At 43.8% G+C, this 23,574-nt stretch overlaps 1 protein-coding gene across 1 annotated transcript in view; it reads left to right on the top strand.

Moving 5' to 3' along the window:
• The window catches only part of CNTNAP2 (contactin associated protein 2), a 971,924-nt gene that overhangs the window by 836,626 nt on the left and 111,724 nt on the right, over nucleotides 1-23,574 (top strand). The window contains exon 15 of the mRNA XM_053359792.1: nucleotides 19,379-19,506. Coding sequence (XP_053215767.1) covers nucleotides 19,379-19,506 — 128 coding nt within the window. The remainder of the gene's footprint in view (nucleotides 1-19,378; nucleotides 19,507-23,574) is intronic.

Raw genomic sequence — 23,574 nt, forward strand, 5'->3', positions numbered from 1 at the left:
CATAAATACGGTTTTAACAATGAGTCCGTAAGTGACTGTGGAGGCCAATTCTCAATCCACACATTCTTCCACAGTGGGGACATTGGTTTCTGGGCGGGAGTTGATCACGGTGTGGATTTGCCAAGCTTGCCTTCCTCTTCGCACGTTTCTCCCTTGCGTCCTGAGTTCAAGTGTCTTCAAAGCCCATGACACCTTTGGTAAAGGCTGTTCTCCAACTGGAGCGCTCGCAGGCCAGTGTTTCCCAGTTGTCAGTGTTATACTACATTTTTTTAGATTTGCCTTGAGACTGTCTTTAAACTAGGGAGTATACTAGGGAGCCAAATGGGCTCCACAAAGTGGGAGAGGGCACTCAGGGACAATCATTTCAATGGCCTGAGCCATTCAAATGTTCCAGAGGTCAGCCAGGGCATCAAGAGCAGCACCAGTCACATCAGCCAAAAAATCCTGCAGAACCATTTGGGAAGCCATTGGATCCATCAGCCTCCAAGGGCAGACCATCCTCACAGGTCCCCCACCTCTGCGGAGGGGGAAAGGTGCTGAAAGCCTAAATCTCAACAGGACGTGATCTGACCATGACAAGGGAGTGATATCAATGTCCCCCATTAACAGGACACCAAGGTCCAGAGTGTGGCCTGCCATGTGCTGGTGACATGTTGGGACAGCCAGTGAAGTTCTGAGCCACCCCAGAGCCAGTCACCTTGGCATGGATTTTGAACTGCTCCAGAACGAGGGGTCTGGGAGTCGTGAGCACTGCCTCTGAGATCAGCTCTGTCAGAACACAGACTCTAGTTCTCTCCACCAACTGGACAGAGAGCCTGGAGATAGAGAATCTCTTCAGACCACAGCAACTCCCCCTCCCTGCCCCCCAAGTCTGGCCTGAGGCTGCACTGAGTACCCAGGTGGGCACAGCCAGGTGAGACCAACTCCACCCTGCTCACCCACCCAGGTCTCAGTGATGCAGACCACACCAGCCTCCTCATCCATGATCAGATCTGATCATATCATGGATGAGGGAGGTCTTACTCCTAGCCAATTTGGCATTCAGCAACAGCATGCTTAATCATGCTTATCATGAAAAATGTTTATTAAAAATCCCAGGCTCCTTCTACTTAATTTCAGTAGAGTAAATGAAGAGTTTGATTCATTTATCTTTTGTTTGACCCAGCTACAAACGCTTGTGTTATGACAATACAGTTTATTACAGCAATGTCTGAGCTGGGATAAAACCAGTTCTTTAGTTTGTAGATCAGACTTGATGTACTATATAGTGATAATAAACCCTGAATTCAGACATGATAAACCATGGCTAATCTTGATAGAAATGAGCTCATGTGCTTTTTTTATTAACTGCAGCTTGTTGTGTTTTCTGTGGTTTATATGACTTGCTGTAAGGGCGTGGGATATAATGTGACCAAGCGTCCCACCTTGCAGCCAGGACAATCAACATGGTCTTTAAACCACAAGCGAAGGTCCAAGAGACAACAGGTGTGGTTCTTCTGCAGTTCCTCCCTCTTGGTTCATCTCATTTGCTCCCCCTCCCATCAGCTGCTCGGCTGCACACATTGAGACCTGTGTGTCATTGTGTGGAGAGGGAGGGTGGGTGGCCATGCTAGGAAGAGGATGGATCCATTTCTGGGATCTGGGTTGAATCTTTACTTTCAAGAAAGTCCCACGGGGCTCAGAGAGCTTGCTTCCTAGTAAGCATGTTTAGAATTGCAGCAAAAGTGTGATTATACATTTGGTATATATCAGAAATGTGTGTGTGTGTGTGCTCTATTGTAATATGTGTTGCATATAGTTTTACAGTCACACAGTGTGATTCGATTAGTCTGAGCTCTCTCTCTGTCTCTCTCTCTCTGTCTCTCTCTCTCTCTGTCTCTCTCTCTCTCTGTCTGTCTGTCTGTCTCTCTCTCTCTGTCTCTCTCTCTCTCTCTCTCAAAAAGCCCTTCCCTTTGTCATTTATGCACAGGAGTTTCCCCCCTCCCTTTCTACTGTCAATACAACTTCAAAGCTATAATTTGATATTAAGGTGCTGCAACCTTCATAAACCATGAAATCATATCTGAAGGTCTGAAATGAAATACAGTGTTTAACTAGGGATTATCCTTCCATATCCATTCAGCCAGAAACCATAACTTATTCTATATTTATTGCATATTTGTGAGGTTTCTTGAATGCATTGCATTTGAAGTCTGCTCTGCTGTCACTCAGGTTTTTTGGACAAGCTAGATGATTTCTAACATCTCAAATGGTTTTCTTGCAGGGTATGTGTGGAAAGAGCAGGGAGAGAGATAAATAAGGAGTAAAAAATCACCAGGTTGGCTTGTTATTTAAATGGAAATTGCACATTTACCCCAACAATTATACGTTTCCATAAAATTCCTTCTTTCTTTTCTTTGTTTTAACCAAAGGCTGAATAGCAAATAAATAAGGTTTTTTTTTAGACCTTAACAGGTGTTTTAAAACTTCAAAACTATTTACAAGTACAAGCAACAATTGTGGCTTTGTTTGCACAGCTCATCTTTCTGGCACACCATGCTCTTCAGCTGCTTTCTCACAGCATTGCCTTTCACAACCATTCATTTCCCACACAACTCTCTTGCAGTCTAACTTGACTAGGTCTATAGCTTGATTGAACAAACACCTTCCAAAATTCTAACTTTAATTGGAAATATTCTTAACAACTCTAACAGCACAATCCTGTACATGTCCAGGTGACATCAATGGGGATTACTTCTAAGTAGACATCTCAAGAATTGCACTGTTCGAATTCTGCAATATGGATTTAAATTAGCCTCACATTTTACACTGTTTTATGGGTTGTGTCATGTGTATTAAGTGACCAAATGCTATTACAGTAGGAATGGCATATAAAGTCACAAATATCCTGTAGGATTCAGCTGCCTTTGAATTGATAATTCAATCTGTCACCTGTTTAGTGGCTCATTTACACCCTGTTTTTGGGCTATTTAAGAAGAAATCTTCCATCATGTCAAGGCAAAACCCATCTGCTTTCATTCACCACTCTCAAACATTAAGTAAGCATGCAAGATTTCAAATCCCCAGTGAGAAAATCCTGTGGCAATTTTCCGATTTCCAAGGATATTAACGCTGCTAACATAAAACAGTTCTTAAATCATAAACCCTCATAAACAGACCATAAAGTCTTCGACAAATGAACGAGGCAGCATTTCATTTTCTAACAAGGTCATCTTGCCTCCTGGAAAAGATACTAAAACAGCAGCCTAATTGAAATGAAAATAATTCTATGAGACATATGCCAGTGTTTACAAGCAGTCCAAAAGTGAAGTATCTGTTTCTCCCTGTTCCTTTATAGCAGAGTGATCTACATAATGAAGGGGGGGCTCCCCAGCCCCAATCTGTTAATTACCTTTCTTGTGTGCTATTGCGTTTAATGTGTTTACGAATCTTGGCACATCCAATTGCCAATAATTATTTGTCACAAATGAAGGATAAAAATGTTTTAAAGATAGTTATTTAGTTCTCCTTTTTTTTTTGTCTTACTGGAACATTTCCGTTCACGCCAATCACAGAGGCCTCCTTCCGCCCCCGGCGGATGCATCAACATCATGTTTATAGCTCAATTTGTAGCCCACTCTTCAAATCACTCTTTTTAAAAGCCACTATTATAAACAGCATCTTTTGAAACCTTTACATAGCTTGGGGCCTGAAATGGTCCTTTCTTCTTGCCAATTACAAAATAATGAGGACCTTCAGCCTATCTGGACTGAGTGCCCTGTCCTAGGTGGGAAGCCTGGCTGCTGCCAGTTGAATCCCCCCTTCCCTCATTTCCTGCAGCACTTACCCTGTGCATTGAAATCAAGTTGGGTGCTTCCTAAACGCCATTCTTCGTGAGTATGGAAAGGTGACATCACAACATGGAGTTAGTTATCCCAGACGTCACTGGGGCCAGAAGAAATCCTGGGTGCGCCTCCATTTCCCATGGAGTTGGGTCCAACTCAGCTGGGCCTCCTGCTGCAGAACAATTACCCAACTGCCCCGTGTGATGCTCTTAAAAGAACATTCTCCACAACTCCGATGGAAGGTTTCCCCTTAAGATTTAACTAAGTTGTAGCAGCCAAACATCATCTTGTGGTAGAATCATAGAATCATAGAGTTGGAAGAGACCACAAGGGCCATCGAGTCCAACCCCCTGCCAAGCTGGAAACACCATCAGAGCACTCCTGACATATGGTTGTCAAGCCTCTGCTTAAAGACCTCCAAAGAAGGAGACTCCACCACACTCCTTGGCAGCAAATTCCACTGTCAAACAGCTCTTACTGTCAGGAAGTTCTTCCTAATGTTTAGGTGGAATCTTCTTTCTTGTAGTTTGGATCCATTGCTCCGTGTCCGCTTCTCTGGAGCAGCAGAAAACAACCTTTCTCCCTCCTCTATGTGACATCCTTTTATATATTTGAACATGGCTATCATATCACCCCTTAACCTCCTCTTCTCCAGGCTTAACATGCCCAGCTCCCTTAGCCGTTCCTCATAAGGCATCGTTTCCAGGCCTTTGACCATTTTGGTTGCCCTCCTCTGGACACGTTCCAGTTTGTCAGTGTCCTTCTTGAACTGTGGTGCCCAGAACTGGACACAGTACTCCAGGTGAGGTCTGACCAGAGCAGAATACAGTGGCACTATTACTTCCCTTGATCTAGATGCTATACTCCTATTGATGCAGCCCAGAATTGCATTGGCTTTTTTTAGCTGCCGCGTCACACTGTTGGCTCATGTCTAGTTTGTGGTCAACCAAGACTCCTAGATCCTTTTCACATGTACTGCTCTCAAGCCAGGTGTCACCCATCTTGTATTTGTGCCTCTCATTTTTTTTGCCCAAGTGCCATACTTTACATTTCTCCCTGTTAAAATTCATCTTGTTTGTTTTGGCCCAGTTCTCTAATCTGTCAAGGTCGTTTTGAAGTGTGATCCTGTCCTCTGGGGTGTTAGCCACCCCTCCCAGTTTGGTGTCATCTGCAAATTTGATCAGGATGCACTTGAGTCCATCATCCAAGTCGCTGATAAAGATGTTGAATAAGACCGGGCCCAAGACAGAACCCTGTGGCACCCCACTAGTCACTCTTCTCCAGGATGAAGAGGAACCATTGATGAGCACCCTTTGGGTTCAGTCAGTCAGCCAGTTACAAATCCACTGAGTGGTAGCATAGTCAAGACCGCATTTTACCAGCTTCTTTACAAGAATATCATGGGGCACCTTGTCAAATGCCTTGCTGAAATCAAGGTAGGCTACATCCACTGCGTTCCCTTCATCTACCAGGCTTGTAATTCTGTCAAAAAACGAGATCAGGTTAGTCTGACATGACTTATTTTTCAGAAATCCATGCTGACTATTGGTGATCACAGCATTCCTTTCTAGGTGCTCACAGACTGTTTGCTTAACGATCTGCTCCAGAATCTTCCCTGGTATTGATGTCAGACTGACTGGGCGGTAATTATTTGGGTCCTCTCTTTCCCCCTTTTTGAAAATAGGGACAACATTTGCCCTCCTCCAGTCTGCCGGGACTTCGCCTGTTCTCCAGGAATTCTCAAAGATGACTGCCAGTGGTTCTGAAATCACATCTGCCAGTTCTCTTAATACTCTTGGATGCAGTTCATCTGGCCCTGGAGACTTGAATACATCTAGATTAGCCAAGTATTCTTGTATTATCTCCTTAGTTATTCTGGGCTGTGTTTCCTCTGCTGAATCCTTTGCTCCAAATTCTTCAGGTTGGGCATTGTTTTCTTTATCGGAGAAGACTGAGGCAAAGAAGGCATTGAGGAGTTCAGCCCTTTCTGTGTCCCCTGTTTGCATTTCACCATCTTCTCCTCTGAGTGACCCCACTGTTTCTTTGTTCTTCCTTTTGCTACGAACATACCCATAAAAGCCTTTTTTGTTGCTTTTAACCTCTCTAGCAAGCCTGAGTTCATTCTGTGTTTTAGCTTTTCTGACTTTGTGTCTACACGTGCTGGCTATTTGTTTGAATTCCTCTTTGGTGGTTTCCCCCCTTTTCCATTTTTTGTACACATCCTTTTTTAATCTTAACTCAGTTAAAAGTTCTTTAGATAGCCACCCTGGCTTCTTGAGGCACCTTCCATGTTTCCGTCTCATTGGTATTGCCTGAAGTTGTGCTTTTACTATCTCCCTCTTAACAAACTCCCAGCCATCATGAACTCCCTTTCCTTTTAGTATTACTGTCCATGGGATCTCACCCAGCACTTCCCTAAGTTTTATGAAGTCGGCTTTCTTAAAGTCAAGAAATTGAGTCCTAGTATGCTTGGCCGCTCCTTTCCGCTGTATAGTAAACTTCAGAAGAGCATGATCACTCGCGCCTAATGATCCTTCCACTTCTACCCCACTAACCAGGTCATCAACATTGGTTAGGACCAGATCTAAAATGGCTGTTCCTCTTGTTGCTTCTCCCACTTTCTGGACAATGAAGCTGTCTGCAAGGCCAGTGAGGAATCTGTTTGACCTTATGCTCTTGGCTGAGTTTGACATCCAACAAATATCCGGGTAATTGAAGTCCCCCATTACTACTATCTCCCTTCCTTTTGCATGCTTGGCCATCTGTTCCAGGAAGGCATCATCTATGTCCTCCGTTTGGCTTGGGGATCTATAGTAAACTTCCACAATGAGGTCACTGTTATTCTTCTCTCCCTTAATTTTGACCCAAATGCTCTCACTTTGGCTTTGAGGTTCTAAATCTTAGATCTCTTCACAGGTATACACATCCCTGACATATAACGCCACTCCTCCTCCTTTCTTGTCTGGTCTGTTTCTCTGAAATAGATTGTATCCCTCCATTATTACATTCCAATCGTGGGACTTATCCCACCAGGTTTCAGTGATTCCTATTATGTCATATTTAGTTTGCTGTACCAAGAGCTCAAGCTCATCTTGTTTATTTCCCATGCTTTGCGCATTAGTGTACAGACATTGAAGTCCATTAATCATTCCCCCGTGTCTCTTATTTAAGGATTTTTTCCTCCCACCACTAGGTCTGTGTGCTGTTTGCTCCATTCGGTCTATGACATTTGGATGATCATCTTCATCAATTGATAGACTCCTACCTTCAGGAGCACTGTCTCCCTCCCCCACATTAGTCAGTTTAAAGCCCTCCTGATGAGGTTTCTGAGATTTTTTGCAAAAACATTCCTCCCAACCGTTGTGAGGTGCAGCCCATCGCTTGCCAGAAGTCCATCTTCAAGAAACTGCATTCCGTGATCTAAGAATCCAAACCATTTGTGAAGCCAGTTGTTCACTTCCACTATATCCCCCTTTCTCCCTGGGCCACGTCGTTCAACTGGGAGGACAGATGAGATGACAATTTGTGCATTTAATTGCTTCAATTTCCTGCCCAGAGCCTCATAGTCTCTTTTGATCTTCTGGAAGCTATTGCTTGCAGTGTCATTGGTTCCCACATGAACCAAGAGGAAGGGGTATTTGTCAGTGGGTTTTATGATTCCTTGGAGTCGTTCAGTTACATCTTGGATCTTAGCCCCGGGGAGACAGCACACTTCCCGAGACATCTTGTCAGGCCCACAGATCACTGCTTCTGTTCCCCTCAGTAGGGAATCTCCTATCACCACTACACGCCTCCTCTTAGGTCTGGTCAGGGTTGTCCGTTCCAAGGTCGCCTGGACATTCCCTGAGGACTGACTTTGCTGCTCGCCTTCATATACCTGATCGACTGTAATGAGGGAGAGATCCTCAAATGGAGTCTGCTCTTCGTCTTCCATGCTAGGGGAAAGGACCTCAAAGCGATTGTGTATTTCTAAACAATCAGAGCGAACCCTGGGCCTCCTACTTCTTTGCGTCACGTTTCTCCATATATCTGGCTCCTGTGTTGGTGAACTAGCTTCCTTCTCAGGGGAGTCCCCTGTCTCCTCCTTGGTGGAGACAGTGTGCTCTGTTGCTTCCAAGAAGAGCTCCAGCTCTCTAATTCTTTGGAGCGTAGCTACACGTTCCTCCAGTTGCTGGACTTTGTCTTTTAAGAGGGCAATCAACATGCAATTGCTGCAGGTAAAGGTAGTTTGTAAAGGAATCTGTGAACAAGGTCCTGTGTATATTGAAGTCACTCTCTGGTTGCAACAACTATGGATGCTCAAAACTGCTATAGTTTAACTTCCTTTATTCCTCTTCCCTGTTGCCTAAAGAAGCCAGCTACTACTGAGCCTAGGGCTTACCGATCAGAAGGTCGGTGGTTCGAATCCCTGCAACGGGGTGAGCTCCTGTTGCTTGGTCCCACCTAGCAGTTCAAAAGCATGTCAAAGTGCAAGTAGATAAATAGGTACCACTCCAGTGGGAAGGTAAATGGCGTTTCCGTGCACTGCTCTGGTTTGCCAGAAGTGGCTTAGTCATGCTGGCCACATGACCCGGAAGCTGTCTGCGGACAAACGACAGCTCCCTCGGCCTATAGAGTGAGATGAGCACCGCAACCCCAGAGTTGTTTGCGACTGGACCTAACGGTCAGGGGTACCTTTACCTTTACTGCTGAGGAAGACAAGGGGCAGGGACTCTCCAGGCGGCTGTATTGACTGGCTAAACCTATTGCTGCTACAGCCAGTCAGGGGTAGATCAGCTTGAATGTACATGGGGGGGAGGGGTTGCTTCACAGATTCTTGGATGAATTCCCCACCCACCCCCACAAAGAAAAGCTGTTGCAGTTAGCACTCAGAAATATAATGGGCTCTAGGAGTTTGTTTGAAGCAAGAAGGGAATGCATGATTTCAGAGAAGGTTCATTAGCATGGCTCCATGTGGTATAGAGATGACAGAATTAGTCACCACTAAAAGGTTACCTGTGTTGGCAAAAGTGTAGCCCTGGGTTACATACATAATGTTGGAAAGGACGTAGTCTGGGTGAAGATCTAACAAGAAAACTAACAAGTATCTTTTGTGCAGCTTGAATATATTCAGGTGGCAGTGAGGTCTGAATCATTATTCACAATTGCCCTTTGAATTGGGGTCTTGAATATATCAAGGAAGGACTTACATTATTGGGATGAACTGAGAAGCCATTACAATAATAAAACAGTCAAATTCCAGCTTTTTGTAAGTTATTAGAATGAACTACGGTATTTAAATTCTTCAACTCACCATTCATGCTTGGCTGACTTCTGTGCCTGTTTGTAAGCAATTTTGGCCTGGAAGTACTCTGGGGGAAGAGTTTCAGCTCCAGAAGATTTATATCTGTTGTAGATACAACAGAGAGAGAGTCTAGCTTGCTTACATTTGGAATCAAACCAAGGTGTACCGAACCTGGGTTGATCTCGGTTAACCAGGTGAGTCGGCATCGTAAAGAAGCTAGTTAGATCTACAGAGAGGTGGGAGAACCACTCCAATATCCTATTTGGTTCAGACAACTCCGCCACTGAAACAATAGGGGGTTCGGAGATATTCCTCTGGAAGAATTCTGCGTATTTTTGGGCCTGTTTCATAGACCATTTAATGCTTCTTACTTGAGCTGCGGCATTTAAACCTACATGAATTGGGTGTGAACCGCTAACCGGGTGCCAGTCAAGCGTTAGCTTGGCCGCTAGAGGTAGGTGGTCACTTGATTGTACATTGTCTACTTTAAAATAAAAGAAGTTTGAGAATAGGTCTTCTGAAACTAGAAGGTAGTCTAGGACACTATTTGATGTTGTGCCCAAATGAGTGAATTCACCTGGCACGTCCGGAGGGCAATTGCCATTCAAAATGTTCAAATTCATACGAATGGCCAATTGATAAAGAAGGACTCCCGCCTCATTCACTCTGATGTCCTTAGATCTTCTTGATGTAAAAGAGATTAAATCAGATTTTGGGTAGGGGGGAGGAACCCACCACTTGGCCTTGATTATCCCATCCCAATTGGCGGCTGTACGTGCATTAAAGTCACCACCCATTATCGATGGAATATTAGGGTACATAACATAGCATGCCAATAAATGATCTTCCAGAGAATCCCATCTATAATGGAGGTCCGATATAAGACCACCTGGAGGAAGATAGACATTGGTGATTAATAGGGAGAATTTTTCGCTTGAAATCAGACCTGTAAAGGCAAAAGGAGGAAAAGTCTGAACTAGCGAGAGTTTAGCGCTCATTTTAAGCGATATGGCGATTGCAAGACCACCTCTGGACCGGCCACCTTTTTGGGAGGGACTAGCTGGAAGTGATATCAGTTCAAAGCCATTTATGTCTATTTTCTCTTCTTCCCATGTTTCTTGCAAAAGGATTATCTGAAAAGAGTTTATATAGGACAAAAATTCGGGATCTAATCTTTTCCTTTTCCAGCCAGCAATATTCCAACTTAGGACTGCTAGCTGGGGACTTCTGTGTTGTTCTTTTAACAGTCAAAGCGAAGGAGGGGCAGGCTCTCTGGAAGAGACAGAAGATGTAACAAAAAAATCAGTTATTTTACATTGGGAAGATGGTAACTGTGAGGAGCCCTCCAAATTAAAATTTTTAACAATTTGATTCGACTGTTGGAACACCGAGGATGATCTACTAGAAGTAGATCCCTGAACAGGAGGTTTCTTCATTTCGAAATTCTTTGTACAACTTGACAGAGAAATACCCAGAGAGGGAGAAATTAAGTCCGTCGGAGGAAACCCTCTAGCAGATTTATCATCTGGCATTAGGATGATTTTATTGATGCGTCCCATCGGGTCTTCAATCGTTTCCGACGACGGGTCCCGAAGTGTAACATTCACATTTTCCTTTAAAGAGGGTAGTTGAGGGGACATCACGGGGGCGGTAATTGCGGAAGACTCTCTCAGGGGCATCACTTGTGGACTACAACTCTTGGCTGGATGACATCTGGATTGATTTGTTTTTTATTTGTCACTAAGGTCTAGAACAGGGGTAGGCAACCTAAGGCCCGGGGGCCGGATGAGGCCCAATTGCCTTCTCAGTCCGGCCTGCAGACGGTCTGGGAATAAGCGTGTTTTTACATGGGTAGAATGTGTCCTTTTATTTAAAATGCATCTCTGGGTTACCGTATTTGTGGGGCATAGGAATTCGTTCATATATTGTTTTTCAAAATATAGTCTGGCCCACCACATGATCTGAGGGACGTTGGACAGGCCCACAGCTGAAAAAGGTTGCTGACCCTTGATCTAGAACGTTGTGTCCCGTAACTTGTGGCCTCCATTCCTCAGGCTCCTTTCCTAAGAAAGTGAGTTCAGGCACAGGGATCTTTCCTACCTCTTCTGCTGTGAAGGCAGATACTAAGAATTCATCCAGCTTCTCTGCCATCTCCTTATCCTCCTTTCACACACTTTTGACTCCCTTGTCATTGAAGGGTCTGCCTCCTTTGCCAGTTTCCTGCTTCTAACCTATTTAAAGAATTTAAAATTGTTGGTCTTAAGTCTTATGTTAATGGGCTTCCTGAGTTTTTTTGCATCTGATTGTTTGCATTTGTTTTGCCAAAGTTTGTGTCCTCTTTTAGTATCGACATTTGGGCAAGACTTTCGTTTTCTGAAGGAAGCCTCCTCGCTTCTGATCACTTCTTTGCCTCTGCTAGTTAACCATGCTGGCATTCTCTTGGCCTTCCTGATCTGTGGTGTACATTCTAGCTTAGCTTTTGTTATTATGGCTTCAAAAAATCCCCAAGCAATCAAGAGTTGACTCACTTGATTTGCCATTTCAGCTTTTTTGTTTGTTTTCCAATCCCTTCCTTTTTTAGAGGTCTTCTATTTTGAAATTCACATGTCGGATTTTCTGATAGCACTGTGATCACTGTTCCCATTTGGTTCAACAACACTTGCACCTCTTAAGTTTAAGACCAACATCACCTTCCCTCTGTTCAGTTCCATCAGTCCCTGTTCTCGGACACTGTAATTTATGGTATCTAGAAATTTTACCTCTTTGCTGTGACTGGAAGTGTGTTTGCCCTGTCTACATGAGTGTACTTGAAGTTTCTCATTACTGCAATATTTCCTACTTTGGGAGCCTCTTTAGTTTCCATAATTTCATTATGTATCTCCATCTCATCTTCAGCATTTTGGTCAAGGGGCCAATAGTACATCCCCAGTACTAAATTAACATTATTAGAAGTAGTAGTATTTAACTTATTAATCACTTCCCATGAGGCATCCCGGAGCAATGTAAAACACAGTAAAAACATATATAGAACTGCATATATAAAAACAGCTAAAACTTGCACACACACAGTTGGGAAAAAAACAACAATTACTCTAGCTTTAGCTTTGCCCTTTTCATGAACGGTCAGCATTTCAAAGAAGGCTGCCTGGAAAGTGCTGCCTTTCAACCCCCTACCTGGCAAGCTCAGTTTTGTTTCAATGACAACGCAACTGCATTTCTCCATGCCACTGGTTGCAACATGCATGACAGCCACTGACTCCTCCCTGGTCTGGTCTACCAAGCTATCTAGACACTACCAGGATCCCCATATCCCCTGGAGTAGACTTGGCATGAGAGGAAAACCACTCATCTAGGCATCCTAGAAGAGAATAAAGTGAAGGAATTGTGTACAACTATCAAAAGAGAGGGACGCAGGTGGAGCTGTGGTCTAAACCACTGAGCCTCTTGGGCTTGCTGATCAGAAGGTCGGCGGTTTGAATCCTCGTGACGGGGTGAGCTCCCGTTGCTCGGTCCCTGCTCCTGCCAACCTAGAAGTTCGAAAGCATGTCAAAGTGCAAGTAGGTACCACTCTGGTGGGAAGGTAAACGGTGTTTCCGTGTGCTGCTCTGGTTTGCCAGAAGTGGCTTAGTCATGACCCAGAAAAACTGTCTGCGGACAAACGCTGGCTCCCTTGGCCAGTAAAGCAAGATGAGCGCAGCAACCCCAGAGTCATTCGCGACTGGACTTAACTGTCAGGGGTCCTTTACTTTTTATTTTTACTTTTTACTTACTGTTGTTAACCGCTCTGAGCCCGGCTTCGGCTGGGGAGGGCGTGATATAAATAAATTATTATTATTATTATTATTATTATTATTATTATTATTATTATTATTAAAAGAGAAGGCAAATGAGAAAACATGTCACTTGAAATAGTTAGCTATAGCAATAAAACAAAATAATTAGAGGCAGTGCATTTATTAAAGAAAAGAAGCTGCCAGAAGTTGTTACAGCTGGGCGACTTGGGACAGCCCTGAGCAGATGCTGGTTTGACAACGGCCACATTCACCACCCCGGAAGGTGCTAAAAGCTACAGCAAGCTGTCTCCCTAGCTGGTTTGGGGGCCACCCCTGGTTCTGGTGCTGGTCAGGTAAATGCGCCCCCACCCCCCTTATTCTCTCTGATTCTGGCAGATGGCTATGACAGCTCAAAAGGGCCCTTGCGCAAACGCACATGTGTGCAATGGGAGAGGCCTGCCTGGAAAGCTTAAAGCCCACCACCGCTACACAGGAGAGGGATTGGGGAAAAGGAAGAAAAGGAAATACGAATCAGCCCCGCGCTGGAGATTGACCAAATGTGGCTAGGAGCTAGGTGGAGCCATCAATCTTGTAAAAAGTGTAGACTTGCACATGCTGTCCAGCTTCCGTTTTTGCTTGAAATGTTCATTTTGGGCATCCCAGAAGTATGTAAAGGCAAGAATCAGGTGGGAGAGTGCTGGCCTGCAATGGCGCCCACCTGAGAGGTGATGGAACTTGGTTCCCGAAAGCTCCAGCAGGAAAAAAGCACTGATTAGAGCAGGTCACCATCTATGTGGGGCCATGGAGCCGAGCCCCCCCCCCCCATTTTCACTGCGGGGTCTGGGCCCGCTCCATATTCTGTACCTGGGCGGGCCCTGTCAGGCTCCGTCGGGCCCTCCCACAACTGCGGTGGGCCCCACCAGGTCTCCTCCCACCGTGTGATGTCACATACACACAGCAGCGCCCCCCTCCCATGTGGGGCAGAACTCGGCATGCCTGGATTAGAGGTATGTTTTAGTTTGTCAGGGGCTTATGCATGCATTCTGCATAGAAAGCTAACAAACACTTAAAAAAATACTATCTTGACACTTTATTTATGTAGTGCAAAGAAAGTAGAAATCTGAAAATTATTCTGAGATGTTATCTATCTCATTACAATTACAGGATTATTCATCTCCCATTTGGTTATTAACTGGAATACAGCACACTGAGAATGTAATCCCTGTTCTTTTGGGGTGATTTCCTTTGGGAGAGAAGGATGATAGAGGCCATATTTGCAATCAAAATTTACAAAATATTTAAATAGCAGATGCATTATTATCTAAGTACTGAATATTCCAGCAGTGATTATTTCTAAATATCCACAATGAAGTCAGCATGCTGGACTTGTTCTGTAATTAACTCGCTTTCCTTTGTGGGGCTTTAATGCTTGTAACCAACACAGAATTCTGATGAGCTCTGTGGTGACCGAAAGCTCCCTCCATCACTTGGGTGACCAGAGGTTTCTCCACCAAAATAGCTTGGCCATCGTCTGTTGGTCTCCAGGTGCCGCAAGACCTCCATCAGCAAGCAGGCTGCTTCTCAGAGTCTCCCCCTCCAGCTTGATACGCTTGGTGGGGAGAAGGCCAGCTAATTTATACTCCAGAAGCAGACCGTGGGGCCCTCTTACTAATGCTATATTCAGACAGCACACTATTCCATTTCCCCAACATTCCCTTACCTGATACCTTCTGCATTTTATGTGGCCTTTCGTATGACATAAAAGCCCCCTGGAAATCTAGCAGACTCTAGCGTAAATTTAGCACTCACTTCTGTGTTAACTGCTTCCAGAAAACATCTGTTTGTAATCCTGTTGACCCAGAAAATCGTGGTATCCCAGCACACTGATATTTCCTGCCAAATTCATGGGTGAATCTTGGGGGAACGGAAGTGCACATGTGTTGGGTGGCATTGCTTTTGTGTCGCACCACCCACACTGGTGTGAATATCACTCAAAAAGCCACAGTTCCATAACACAACAGGGAATGTAGTGTAAAAGGAACATTAGAAAGAGCAGCAGAAGTGTCAGCATTATGACCAAGAAAACTAACACAAAATCCCATACCCTACAACGTTCCTCAGATGAAAATAGGGACATTTCTCACTCCTCTCAAGCTGACCCTCCTTGACCCCCCTTTTTTTACTGTCCCCCTCCAGGCCCTTCCTGTCCAAAGAAAGGCAAGTGCCGCCCCCCCCCCCCCGCACCACTGGGACAGAGCACACACTGAGAAAACCCCTTAATCCTGATTTTATTTTATTCTTTGGTAGATTTACAAAAAGAAAAGCACACCCCAAAAAATAAATTTTAGAAAGGGGCAAGATTAGATGTGGACTCACAAAGCATGTTGTAAAAAAACCACCTTTCCTCCCACTGAGGGTGGCCTGGCCCTCTGCCTGCCCCTCCGGGACTGGGCTTCAGTGGTGGCAGCCTCCCCTCCTCCTCCTCCTCCTCCTCCTCCTCCCTTGCTCTCTATGAGCTGCAGCAGAGGCCATGGAGAGGCCATGGGGTGCCCCCTTGCCACTGCCACGGCCGTTGCTCAGAACAGGCCCCAGCTAATCCGCCTCCTGAGCTTGGCAATGGCGGCGCTGGAGGGAGAAATAGGGACATTCTGGGGTCAAATCAGAAGCTGGAGTGGCTTTTGTAATTCTGGGACTGTTCCTGGAAAATAGGGACACTTGGAGGGTATGTGATTCCCTACATCTTAATGCATCATATAAATGGATGCCACTTAAAGGCTGGCAAATGAGTCCCCCTTCCTGCCTTGTGCTTCAGGTCACAAGTTATTCCTCAGCAGCATAAATATTTCCACAACTCACAATGAGTGACCATTGTTATAAACAACAAACTAGGTCTCAGCATGAAGCATGTCTAAGTGAAAAATCCCTTTGCTTAAATAATGGAAATTGACTCTTCTGTAAGTCAATGGCTCACATGTTAAAAAGCAACTGATGGAATGGATATAACTTAAATCCTAGATATAACAACTTAAAAAGCAGTGGGGATTTAATGAATTTACCCTGTGAAAAAGATGTGGCGTGCAGAGGGACCCTTTCAGTGCAGTGACCCCTCCTAAATTTATGCCACTACAGTAGCACAGCAGAAAAATATAGTAAGTGGATAGTAATAATTTGTGTATTTTTAAGTAGATTTATCGTGCTTGTTTGCGAGTGAGTGAGAACAGCAATTTTCCAGCAACCAAAAATAAAAACAACAGTCCACTATAGATATCCACTGTTTTCAAACAACACTTTAACTGTTTTAAAAGCACAGTAATTAAGTTTCTAATTACCCTCTTAATCACTGATGTTAGGCAGTCATTCTAATAAGATACCATCCTAAAACGTGATACTTATTTTCCTAATTGCTTTAATTGCATTTCCTTTTTAAAAGAAATGCATGTTCTCTTCATCACTTGAAAAGGACTAAGTAAACAGTGGCGACCAAGTGAACGTTTAACGTCATGAAATTCCCTGCAGCAACCATGAAACACCAACTCCTGATGTGGAGCCTTCCTTGCTGTCTTCTAATGACACTTGGCTGCAGCTAGTTTTCCAGGTTTTCAGGGCCCAGAAATGGGTCCTTCTGGATATGTTCACAGGGTTTTGAATCTGTGCTGCGTTTGAGCTGAAGAGCTTTCCCTGCTCTTTGGAAAAGAGACAGAGAGTTTGTTTTGGTGCTCTTTCTTTTTTCTTTCTCCATTAGTTTCTCAGTGGAACGGGCCCAGCAGAACCGTAGAAAGTTCCCCTCTGAGCAAACCCATCCCAATATAGCACTGCTATCCAAGGCCCCTGTTGAGGCTGGAACACGCAGAGCAGAGTCAGGATGGACCTTGGTAGGTAATGGATGGAGCCAAGGCCGAATCCGACAGGTCGCCAATAGAGGCAGCATTTCACTAGCTTTTCAACCCCCAGGGCTGGTTACCTGAAACAACGTAACAGGACCAATTTGCTGGCTAGCAAGTTGCAACCATACCTGTGCCAAAGGGTGAGGGTGCCATCTCTTGAAAGACACCATTCTAGTCCTTAGGTAAGGTCCCCATGGTAGAGCTCCCAGGGGCAGAACCGTTGCAACTGATCAGGTGATTGGCAGTGCCTGCAAAGCCCCTTTCATCCATGCCTAGCTTTACCTGCTGCTGCACATTTGACATCAGACAGGGCAGGTGGGCATGGCTTGGCTGAGACAGCCTTGCAGCCGAAAGAGGAGGTTCCCCAGCTCTGCTGTGCAAGATTGCTCTCATGAGCCCTGTGATCCTGGCTGGATGGGGCTGGGCGGGCAGGTACTGTCAGGTGAAGGGTGGGGAGGAGGAGGGCACAGAGCTGCCTGCCAATGGGGAGCTGCCCAAGAGGAAGGACATGTTCGAGTTACGTGAGCAGAATTCCCTGATCTGGACCTTGTGCAGAGTATGAATCAACAAGCTTTCGGCACCAAGAAAGGAGTTACAAAGTATTATTGCAAAGTGTCTTTAAACTTGTTTTGAAAACTTGTTGTAAATACAAATCAACACATTGCTCATAAACAACTAGCAATGTAGTTTAGTTTTCTTTACGTTCTTACTTGTTGATATCATCTCTCTCTAGTCTCAGAGACAGATTCCGAGAAGCAAGTTGCTTCCTCATTGCATCAGCAGCTTCTGAGAGAGACCCACATCCCAGGAATGAGGGGGGGACATGGGGGGAGACCCTACCCTCCAGTTGCAGCTTTAGTGGCAAAAGAACATTCTTGCACTTGCTGCATTCTCTGCAAAAAAATACATTCTGCAAATGCAAACTTCCACTAAGTCTCATACACAATGCACACAATTTTATGCACACCAGGCTTAACATTTTTTACAGGATGTTTAGAGGACGGGGAAAGGAGGCAGACCTGCACCAGCCACCAAGGAGAGAGATTCCCTGGCACTGGAAAAGGGCATCAACCAGCCACAAGGGATGTCTTTGGTCTAATCATGCTTTTAATTAGTTTCCTGAGATTTGAGATTTAATACAATGTTCTACTATCATTGTTGATCTTGCATTTCCATGAAACCTGTTTTGAGGTGGAATTGTGGTACCGACATTTATAAATAGTATTTATGAGATACAGGTAGGAATTGATATTAATTTGTATGAACAAAAACTGAGAAGCAAATGGATAACTCCTCCAAAGGAAGCAGTAATTCCTATATTAGTTTGAAGTACAGTGTAAGTTTAGCTTCAGCTCTGCTTTTGCATTTGGTCAATCTGCTGTCATTCTGGTTCCCTGGCCCCCTCATGGGCTCAAGATGAAGGTGAAGAATTCCTGAAAATGTAGTTTTGCTGTTTGTTAAAGAAATCACAAGACAAAAAGCAGAGAAGAGGAGAATACACAGACCGCTATCTGATTGCAAATATAGCTTAGTAGCTCAGGGTTAATGCAAGCCCTGTTTGGGTGTTGAAATCCTCCATGTGAAGATGGAGATGCTCTGTCACTTGTCCTGCTGCCTTCCATGTGCCTGAGGGTTGCATGACTGGCTCAAAGACTTGCTACCCCGGTAGGCTCCCCACATGATTCAGAACAGTTCTTCCCAGCCGGTTTGGTATGCTGGTCCACCAATCCAAATTTACTTGTAAAGTGACCCATTGTTTCATTGTCACATGAATTTTGGACTGTAGGCTTTCAATAGCCATTGGTTGTGTTCAGGTATCTTATAACCATGACTTGATGTAGCCAAGCAAAAATTTACTTAACACAGGGGTTAAGTAATTAATGAGGAATTTGATGAAACATTTATAGTACTTATAAAGTTTCTCATATTTTTAATGGGAATGGAAGAACATTAACCATCTGATTGCAGGGCACTGCTTCATAGGCTATAAAGATATATTCTAATAACACAGTTACACAAGCGGATATAACAAACTTGGGCTATTTTTAATAGTTCGATTCACAATAAAGTCAATTTTGGCAAGTCTCAGAGGGATGGCAGAATTGAGCCCTTTGACATTTGGTTATAAGTGTCCCCACAGCATTACGATAGGCCAAAAGGTTGCAAGAGGCATTCATCATACCAGTTAATGATTAAAAACCACAATTATTTTGTGTTTCCTTCAGACCCACTTGCAATTAGCAACCCACATCTTGCGAAACACTGATTGAGAACCCTGTATAATTAGGACCCTGCAGTGTGCAGGCAGCTGACATGCATAGAGAAGGGTCCCTACCACAAACAGGAGCCCTCTAACACGCAGAGGGCAGAAGGGATGTGCCTGGTGACATGATGGAGTTGGGGCACCCTTCCCCACTCTCCCCTATTGCATGTGGAGCTTGTGTCTTGTAGCAACGTAGGAAAAGGCTAATAAGATCATTGCATTGGTTTCATTGTTATTTTGGAACAACTATTTTCTTAGAATGATAATTTCACCATACAGTGCTCTCTGGGACAAAAAAATCACTCTTCAATGGATAGCTTGTGATGTTCTCTTCTTTTGTGGTCACTCAGGAGAAAAGATGCTGGCCTCCTATCTTACAAAGACCACCTGCCTGTCAGTCAAGTAATGGTTGGAGATATCGACCGGCCTGGCTCAGAAGCCAAGTTGACTGTGGGGCCCCTGAGATGTCACGGAGACCGTAAGTTTTCTATTACATGCATTATCTAAAAGGTTTCCTTGCTTAGTACAATTACGCGAAGGTAAATTGCCCTACCAAGACAGTTTGGGCAAATCTCTCTCTGTTTAAACTTGCATCTCAGAACACCCATAAATATATTTTGAGAAGTAATTCCTCTATTTGCCTTTAACAAAGTCTGTCACACAGGGAATGAGGGCAGTGCAGTAGAGAGGTAGCACCACCCACCTCCTCCCTTAGAGGCAAGAGTGGGTTGCAAAGAAGAGTTTCAGGTCTTGTGGTGTCTAGAAGTTCAAAGACATTGCAAGCGCTTTGGGAAGAGAATTCTGTAATGGCCACAGTTTCCTAGCTATTGCAAGATTTGGGCCAATGAGCCTTGGAGCCTATATAAGGCCTCTCCCCACACTCCTTGCCTGGCCTCGGGGCTCCTTAGATACATGCTTTTGCATGGTGCTCATTCAAAGCTATCTATGGAATACTGCAAAAACGCATACAGAAAAATGACTCTATAACCAGGCTTGGTTTTGCATCCTAAGTGCAGACGTTCATCTTCCTTGCAGGGTAAATGAGGCAACTTGGGCTACCCTGCTAAGTTTATGACGATATAAACTGCAATACAAACAGCAGCAAAGCAGCGCTCAACATCTGTGATAGCACAGAACTCTGCCGTTAATGCCATTAGCATTACTATTTATATTGCAATAAACTAACTTTATAGAGGTATAAATAGCAGCATTATGGCTAAATGCATCACTGGGAGCTTGGCTTATGGATGTATAAAGTTTGACATTATTGCTGGTGAGGATCATCCATGTTAACAAAGGTGGATGCTGGGCTGCAACCCAAAACTGCTTTTTTGCTGTATGTTTGAGCTTGAAGGTTGAAGAAGGAGCTGCAGACATTTCAGCACCAGCTTTTTCAGTTCAGATTTTCCAGTTCAGATTTGGAGAATTCACCGTTAAAGATTCATTTCAATCCATGATCTCTTAATTCATGAAAAATGAAATCCCTACCCTAAGAAGCCATTAAGTCGGGGTGGATAACCTGATTTCAGCCCAAGGACTGAAATGGACAACCTTATGAGGTCCATTTGTCAAGGTGGGTATAGCAATCTCTGTACAGCGCTATACCCCAATGTCTGCTGAGTGGTGCACAAGATTCCTGGGGTCATGGCCCTCAACCACAGTCTGTGACTCTTCAGGGAGGAATGACGGAGTCTGCAGCATCTTTGAAATGTGGTTTATTAACACCTATGTACAACCTGAGTGCAGAGTTTACAGCTTTCTCATCTCAGGAGCTGCCGCCCCTGCCCCACCCCCAGCACTGCATTCAGAGCCATCCTGCCTGCCCTCTCTTCCTCTGCAGCAGCCCATGGAATTCTGCCCCACTCCTTCCCAGCAAACTTTTACATTTCGGATAATTGTTCCTGTGACATCTTGCTCCCCCCCGGTCACCATGGCAACCTGCCCACTCTCCTGTCTCTGTCCACTCCTCAGAGCTGGGTGGGGAGGCAGGTGGAGCAAGGGCATTTATTTTTCTTTGCCAATGGTCCTTGATGCTCAGTACCTGGCTCCCCAGTGCTCCTTAACTTAGCTGCACTTAGCTAGTCTGGCCAGGCTGGTTTGCATACGCTAACCCATGAATTCCTTGCCTGGCACAGTTCCGCAGCTTGTATTTTCCATTATATCCCAAATGTTATCTAACTACTACCATTTATTAGTTTCTAATATTCACCAACAGTCTCTGGTACCCTAGATCTAGGACAGTCCGTTGCAGTCTATTCACACAAAAGCCAGAGATTTCTGCATGCTGCTGCTGCTGCTGTTGTTATTGTTTACACACCCTTCACCCTAAGGTCCCTAGATGTGGAACAGCATTAAAACACAATGCATGCTTCATCAACATTTGTCTTGCAAGCAAGAGGCATGATTGCAGTTGTTCAAGGATGCTTTGCATCCATACAGAAGAACCTGGGGTGGAGTGTGGAACAGGGCCAGTTAGAGATGTGGGTGGGAAGAGGGGTGTGACCTGGGGGGAATTCTGAGTGCCAGACTGAGAGGTCTCGAGGGCTGCATTTGGCTTCCAGGTCTGGAGTTCCTCATCTTTGCATCAAGTGCTTGGTGGTATCCCATAAACCAGGCTTCTTGTAATACAAAGATTCAGAACTGAGGTTACCTCTTAGCTGTGCAGAGGAAGGAGTACAATCCCTGAGCTGTTGTTTGGGTCCTCCAGCTGAGACCCACAGAGCAATGCTGATCCCAAGAAGTGTGTGCTTGCTAAGCTGCAGAGCTTGTCCATGCTGTCTTTGAAGCGCCCAATGAGCATTTCAAGGCTTGTGTTTCTTATAATAACCTTTATAATTCGGGTAATAGTAATCATTACATGTCAGTCCCACTAACTTCTGGATGTGGTAAAACAAGTCTAAAGTACCGTAGTTTTGCTTGGGAATGCCATGACATTGAGTGTAACTGTATATTTCCCCCTCCAGTCAGTGTCCAGAGCCAAACCTGAAATGTGTGCCTTGGAAAATTATAGTTCCACCTTATCCATCTGTTCCTTTCCTATAAAAGCTGCAGCCTTGATATCTGTTATTACTCTTCTTCATAGTGTGTTTGGTACGCAAATATTATTTGTCAAAAGGGATTTTGCAGAGAAGAAATGCTATCTAGAATTGACAATTAACAATGTTTATTCTAAAATAGAATTCAGATGGTTTGGTTCTTCATCTTTGGATTTACAAATAATTATCTTCCACTTTGACTTTGAAATCATCTGCAGTATGCTTTCAGTTAACAGAAACCCCTTATTGCTGAGGATTTTTTTAAGACTGCATTCCTAAACCCATCTACCTGGGAGTAAGTCCCCTTGATTTAAGTGAGGTTTACTTCTGAGTAGACCTTTACAGGTTTGTACTGTTCGTTTCTCAAAACAGGACAATGTTAATTTGTTTGATGTTTATTAATTTTATGTGGCAAAGATCCTCTGGCTTTTTGCCTGAGGTTTATTTCGTTTTTTAGAAATGTTATCAAGCATTCTACAGCTACTTTCTCAACTAGCTTTCCAGGAATATTTTTCACTTATTGCAATAGGGCATTCAGTTTATTTTTTTGTTTAACAAAATTTGTATACCACCTGATTGTAGTAAAACTGCTCAAGCTTTTCAGGAACTGTTGTTGACCATTTATTGCTGCAGGCAATATGTATTCAATATGCAGTGTAGTTAAAGATTTCAGACAATAGCAAGATACTGATCTAGAAAACATAAATATGATATTGCAGAATCAAATTATTCTGACAACTGAGGAGTTCATAAGTGCCATGGAAGAACCCACTCTTCCAATACAAATTTCAGATATGTTAGGATATCACATACCATTGGAACCCTAAATATTTCTACTTGGTTATCTAAAAAGTTATTCTGGAAAATAATAAGAAATAGTGTTTAACCTTATAACTGCTGCTCAGATTATAATAGCTAAAAATTGGGGAGCAGCATAACTCCTACTATAGCTGAATGGATTGAGAAAATTTGGTTCATATTAGCTATGATTAAGCTAATTTATTAGAAAAGAATACATATAATCCAGCCAAACAGGTTTGTGGAAAAACTGGTATTTTTTGTAATGTTTTGGGATATTAAGTTCAATGAAAATGTTCAACCTTATGCTGCTTTCAACCTGATTTAATAGTATTTCTTTCATGTCCTTATTTTTGGTTTACTTTGTTTATTAAGAAAATATCTTTTAAAATAAAAAATAAGAATTTTATTTGTGACTGAGTATGTGTACGTATTCAATAAATGTTCACCTTAAAAAAAAACACCACTCTGGGTGCCCTCTCTAATGAAATGTGCTGGGCATGGCTATGCTGCCATGATTTACTATCCTCAAATTGCTGCTAGAGTGGTTCAGAAGCATGTATCAATATTACCGATACAACTCCTTTTGACTTTCTTTTTAGATTATTTCCTTTTCTTTCAAAGATCTTGCTTCTATTTTTGAAGGAATGATCCTCCAGCCTAAGTCCCCAACTCACATTCCTGAGGGCTTAGAACATGCCTTTCCCCTTGAG

Source organism: Podarcis raffonei, chromosome 12 (assembly GCF_027172205.1).
Source record: "Podarcis raffonei isolate rPodRaf1 chromosome 12, rPodRaf1.pri, whole genome shotgun sequence".
Taxonomy (NCBI): domain Eukaryota; kingdom Metazoa; phylum Chordata; class Lepidosauria; order Squamata; family Lacertidae; genus Podarcis; species Podarcis raffonei.